Source organism: Athene cunicularia, assembly GCF_003259725.1.
Source record: "Athene cunicularia isolate RWA chromosome 26 unlocalized genomic scaffold, athCun1 chr26_part2, whole genome shotgun sequence".
NCBI lineage: Eukaryota > Metazoa > Chordata > Aves > Strigiformes > Strigidae > Athene > Athene cunicularia.
In genome coordinates, this window is record NW_020799137.1 from 349,369 (window position 1) to 355,686 (window position 6,318).

At 49.3% G+C, this 6,318-nt stretch overlaps 1 protein-coding gene across 1 annotated transcript; it reads right to left on the reverse strand.

The window, feature by feature from the left end:
- Positions 1-2,665: 2,665 nt before the first annotated feature.
- Positions 2,666-5,936, reverse strand: PROK1 (prokineticin 1). Its single transcript, XM_026864365.1, has 3 exons — positions 5,865-5,936; positions 3,700-3,825; positions 2,666-2,789 (listed from the first exon to the last, which is right to left on the reverse strand). Exons 1-3 carry the CDS (start codon positions 5,934-5,936, stop codon positions 2,670-2,672), a joined length of 318 nt encoding a protein of 105 aa, XP_026720166.1. The 3' UTR covers positions 2,666-2,669.
- Positions 5,937-6,318: the final 382 nt, after the last annotated feature.

The window sequence follows — 6,318 nt, forward strand, 5'->3', positions numbered from 1 at the left end:
TCAGCAGAGGGAAGGGAAACAGCTGAAATTGTCTGGTTAATTTGTAGAGGAGCGGGAAGGGGCGGGGACAGGGTTGTGGAGGCCAAAAAGGCAACAAGGCACAACCCCAGTTTGGCCCCAGACATGAGTTTAAAGCCAGCGGGATGAAGCGTAGAAACCTGGTGGGACCAAAAACCTCTGTCCAAACAACAAACAAACAAACAAATAAATAAAATAAACCAAATACATTAATATATACACATTAATATAAATACAAAGATCGCTAATATATACAACGAAATAGAATAGTAATGATGTTATTGTTATAATCAGTATAGTATATACGATATATAAGATGCGTGTTATAATAAAAATAATAAAAATAAATATGACATCTATTTAAATATTTTATATGTATTATATTTATATATAATAAAAACATCTAAAGCTCACAAAGTCCACTAAACCCTGCTAGTAGATAAGCAACTTCTCCAAGGCTGCTGTCCCTGTTCGAGATGGGGGTGGCTGCAAGTTTCTGTAGAGAGAAATGTAGGGTGGGAGCAATAATTTGTACTGGGTGTAGAAGTGGGGACGGGCTTGATGTGTATTTTAGCGGGGGAATTGCACGATGCTGTTTGGTAACCACACACGCAGTTGTTTCAGGTGTTGACTGGTCAGACCCGGGAGCATCACCAGGATGTGGTGCCGGGTCTGGGACACCGCGGCCGTGGCCTGGCCGGGTCCCGGCCGGTGCTGGCTGGTGCAGCCGGACATGGTTCACCTTGGAGCCAGAACATCAAACAGCGAGCGGGGAAACGCAGGTGCAGGAGGACGAGAGGGGCACTTGGCACCGCGCCGTGGGGAGCAGCAGCTCCCGGGAAGCAAACAGCCCCCCGTGCTCCTGGTGACGAGCGTGTGTTGACTTTTCCCCCTGTCCCTGGGGGAGGACGTGAGCTTTTGCTTTGTTGATTGTGCTTTTTCCCCTGCATGGAGGTTTCTACCTCTAGGGAAGAAAAAAAAAAAAATTGCTGGGTTTTGCTCCCCTAAGTACACTTTGAAAGCAGCTTAAAGTGGTTTTTTGCTAAACTGCGGGTAACACCATGCAGGGACACATCCCCGGCGAGAGCTTTCACCCAGCATCAAACACCAAATCTCAATTTCTTTACTCTCCAACATAAAACAGCATCTGCCACAGCCACATATTTAGTGTCCTTGGGGGTCTTCAGAAACGGGAACAGTGGCTGCTATAGCACCAAAACCCCAAAAGCCCCAGCAAACCCCATGAAAACCCAAAACCCACCAAAGAGGGACGGCCCAGAGCACAGGAGAGTGTCAGGGCTCCCAGCACTGAGCCCCAAGGGCTTTCCAGAGCAGGTCAAAAAAAAGCTTTGTGTTTAAGAACTGCTTCTGCTTGAAAGGAAACCAATTGTTGTGAGGTTTTTGTTGGTTTGTTTTGGGGTGTGTTGTTTTTGGGTTTTTTTTGTTGTTTTTTTTTCTATAAATGCTGATTATTCTTTTTTATTTCTTTTCTTTATTACTTTTTATTTATTATTGCTGGGGGTTGCTGTGGGAAGCAGAAGGGAAGCTCGGGTGACACACGATTTTTCTACAATATGTTTTTAAGAGGCGAACTGAAAGCACGTGTCTGAGAGAACTTTTGGCGCATTTAATTAACTTTAATATCCCGTTCTCCTCTCAGATTCAACTGACATAAATAGAGGCTCCCAAACCTCATACGGTGCCTGAACCTCAGGCAGATGCTGAGGCTGGAAAACATTTTTCTGCATCCCAAAGACCCACATCTGACACGACACAGCTCCAGCCAGCCCTGCCTCAGCCTCTGCTGAACACATTGCATTGCTTGAACTTTGGGGAAGATACTTGATACCGATTTCTTTTAATTGCTGACTAGATTAGACCATTCATCACCAGCTTGAAGAGCTGCTTCCAGGAAAAAATAGGCTAATAAGACACAACTGGGCAATATACGATGGGAATTAATAATTACAGAAATGGTTTATCCAATAGGAATTTCAGGGAAACTGCTAAAACTCCCCACAAAGGAAGTTTCTGCCCCCCTGATTCTTGTCCTTCCTAGTGAGGAGTGTAAAAAGAACTAAAGTCAGGTCTCCACCACCACCTTCGTCACTGGGCTCAGCCCTGCAGACACTTTGGCAGATGAAATGATGCTGCTCAGCTTCACATCCCAAATTTTATAAAGTGCCAGGATAAATAAAAAAACAGGAGGAAGCTCTTGTCTGCTGGGTGCTTGGCATCTACTTTCACTCATTCCCACATTGCATCACCCTTGATTCTTACTGTATAAAATAGAGGAGGGAGGCGAAAGCTAGCTGACAGCATCCATTACATGCAGACGACATCTTGTGAAAGGGATTTTTGAGGCCACAGGCATTTGCCACACACTGTCCTTCGATCCACTCCTCTGCAGAGGATGCTGGAGTTGGGTCCTGCTCCAGGTTGGGGCAGAGCTTTGCTAAGCCACGTGTCGGAGCAGCTTGGCCTGACCACGCCTCAGTTTCCCTATATAACATATAGAGCTTATAACAACACTGTCTACCTTGGAAAAGCACTTTTAAGGTTGCCTGGTGCTATGCGGGCACCCAGCAGCCGTGGGAGAGGGTAAGAAACGGGTGCTGGGGGCTCACGGATGGAGACCCAGAAGCACAAGCCTAAAAATCAATGTTCTTGAAGTTGATGGAGCAGCGGTAGCGGCCGTCGAGGAACCTGGAGCATATGAGGTTGGGCAAACACGGGCAGGTGTGGTGCTGGCGCTTCCCAAAGAAGGGCACCTGAGGAGAGACACGGGAGAGATGCAGGAGAGATGAGGCCATCAGGGCTCTGCTGCAAGCAAGAAATTATCAGATGGGATCAAGGCCCTGAGAAAATCTCTGGCTCTTCTCAGAGGTTTAATGGAGATATGCCTGAAATTAATTTTTGATCCCTCTGAAGCCCTTCACTCCTTCCTTGTGCGAGCAGAAGGCACAACATCATTAAATCTTGCTCCCAACGTGCAAAATCAATATGGGAGCATGGAGAGGGATGCTCCCCCCGAGGCTGGGGTGCTGCTGTTAAATCCTCGCGGAGGAGGAATTGCAGCAGCGTTGCACTTTGGGCTAATCCCAGTGCGCTGGAGGTTCTTATCGGCCAGAAATCACGGCGCTGGGTGGCTCTGCGGCATTAACTCGGCTTCTCCTCGCTTGGCAGAGCACTTATGGCTCAATTTAGAGCAGCATGGTGTGTGCTTTTCTTTTAAATGAGAGGACCAGGCAGCTCGGTCCCAGCCCCGAGTTGACATCTGCAGCAGCCATGGGGCATCCCAAGGATTTAGGGTGGTGCAGACAGGCAGGGGGTTGTTCAAAATACTTTAGAGGCTGAAACCAGCTGCAGCACAACTGCTCAGGGACCGCCACGATGCTGCCCGGAGCCTCATCCCAAATCACAGAATTATGGTTGGAAGAGACCTCAAGGATCATCTAGTCCAACCTTTTTTGGGACAAGCATGGTCTAGACAAGATGGGCCAGCACCCTGTCCAGATGAATCTTAAAACTGATACTGGTGACATCCCAGCCCCCCAACACCAACCCCCTTCTCCACCCCAAGGCTTTAATGGAGCTTTTCTCCCATGTGAGGAGCTCAATGCCCTTTGCCTGGTCCTTGTCCCCCCCTCCCAGCCCCACCGGGCATCCCCACACCAGTACCTTGTGACTGAAGGGGTGGCACTCGTCCCCCTCCTGCCCCAGGGGGGTGCACATCCGCAGCCCCCGCAGCCAGAGGCTGATGGCACAGCAGGTCCCGCTGCCGCACTGCGGGTCCCGCTCGCAGGCCTGGGGAGAGGGACAAGGGTGGGTTAGTGCGACCAGCCAAGGAAAACGTCAGAACCCCTCTCCTGGGGTGGGGGACAGGGGAGAAATCAGCCCGCACCAAGCTGCTGGGTGTAACCCCTTAACGGGGATTGAAGGGAGAGTTTGTTTTTTTTTCCTAGCTCTCCCAGTTTGGGTTAAAATGGGGAGGTTTTGGGGCAGGGTATGGGTTGGATTAGAGGTGCTGAGGTTTGCAGGAGGAAATCCCTCGTGCATGCAGTGATGGGAGGGACAGAGAAAAAGTTTTCAGCTGCCCAACTTAAAAGCAGCATCAGTGCTAAGTCGGAGCAGCAGCACTGGGGGATAAACTCACTGTCTGGCTCCTCTGGCCTGCACACGCGTTGTCCCTCTGAACCTATAAAACTTGCTAAATAATGCAAATGCCCAGTGCTTTTTTTATTGTTGTCAGTAGAGAGCAGAGTAATGCCAGCAACTCAGCCTCTCCCACCCAAGGCAGATGTAAAATGGAAAACGGTCACCTCTCCCCCCACCAGGATGGAGAAACTGCTGCGCCAGCTCAGCACCACCCCTGGGAGCCCACGAGGATGTTGAGAAGAGGTGGGGGGGGGGCATCTCAAGGACCAAGCAGGTCCCGTTTTGGCCCCAGGCTGTGTTGCCATCACTAAGGCAGCTCACTGCACCCCCAACCCCTTCCCTGACCCGTTTTCCTGAGGTCGGGTTGGTAGCTGATGGGTCTCACCCAACTCCCCCGGGGTCACCCCCTCCTTGGGGAAACGCCTCTCCCAAGAGTTCTCAACCACGAGCCTGTTGCTCGTAAAGATGAAGAGATGTGGAAATTTCAACTGGGGAAAAAAATACAAGGGCAATGGATAGAGCATAATTCTGGGGTGCAGCTCTCTCACAGGGGGGGCAATAAGGGGATTTTGCAGAGTCTTCCTTTTCCTGAAGGAAACCTGATCCTCTTTGCGCACCCAAAGCACCTGTAATACACAAATACTGTTAAAAATCAGATCTCAGCAATGATGGACCCTCACCTGCACACTCTGGGGGGCCCGATGTGGGGTACAGGCAACCAGGGAGCTGCACATCCAACCTCTTTTCTCTGCTTATTCAAAATGAGTCATTTAAGCCCTGGGAACAGTTTCAAAAGCTGCTGGGTCTATTTGGCCCTGGATGGAGGTGACTCCCCCCGACCTGGCTTTGCAGCTCTGGATGTATGTAGGGGCTGGGGAGATTCAGCCAAAAAAATCACAGGCTTGAAAGAAATAGGTCTGACTCTAAGGGGTGTCTGGGAAAAGAGGAGCCAAGAGCCAGCTGAAGACATCCACAAAATTCCTATTGGTTGGGAAAAGCAAGGAAGCAAAGAATCTGATGGGATGCAAACCTGTCTTCTTGGTTTTAATCAGAAGAAATTTTGCTGCCAGGGGACTAAGGAGGAGGTTCAGCCAACCCTGGCTTTGCTGAAACCAGCATCTGGACTCCTGAAGCACCACAAAATCCTGGATTCTGTCCCCAAACTCACTGCTCCTCTTGCTTTTAGCATCACCCTTGGTGCAGCTCCTGCTCAGCAGCACCGTGCTCTCGGACATGCCGAGCCCCAAAAGCATCATGCCTCTCCCTTGCATCCTGACATTTCCCCCCTCTTTTAACAATTTCTCTCAGTTTGACAGGGAGAAAAACAATCTGGGGTGTTCAAGCCCTTGTGCCAGTTGGAAACATGCTCTGGGGGATGCTCATAAAGATATATTATCTTTTCTCTGCTGGAAAACTTCCTAAAATCTCGGTGTGCCAGGTCTGACACGGTGCTGAGAAGAGCAGCAGAAAGAGCAGCTCACCGGCATGACTTTACACTCACGTGGGCTGGGGTTGGCTGCGGGAACAGCATTGGAAAAGCAAGTAATAATTTGGGGGAAAAAAAAAACAAAAACAAAACCAAAGCAAACAGCAAAAGGCACCCCTTCCTGCCTTATTTCCCAAAATAATAATAATAATAATAAAAAAATAAATAAATCTCCCAGGTTGGGGATGAGACTGGCACTTACCCCGGTGATGACGGCGCAGGGGCAGGAGGTGATGAGCAGGAGCAAGCAGAGGGTTTGCAGGAGCTGGCCCATGGTGCCAGGGCAGGAGCCGTCTCCCCGAGGTCTGCAGCAGCCCCGCGCCTCCCACCCTATATAACCCCTTCCAGCTCCGCCACCGTGGGCTTTTTTTTTTTTTTTCCCCCTGATGATCTCAGAATAAGAAGATGAGACCTGAATCTCTAATGGTATAAAAGAAATATTAATAAACTACCGAGGAAGGGAGAAAAAGCCTCACCTCTCCCACCCGCACACACGACCCAGGGTTATTTTTCAGCTAAGTCAACACAACTAGATTTCCCAAGTACACCTCTATATCCATATTTATACCTGACGGATGTACTTAAGAACTGAATTAAGAATTTTTGATTATTTAGCTAAAAGAAAACACAAGAATAAAGTTAGCCTGCTTCTTCTT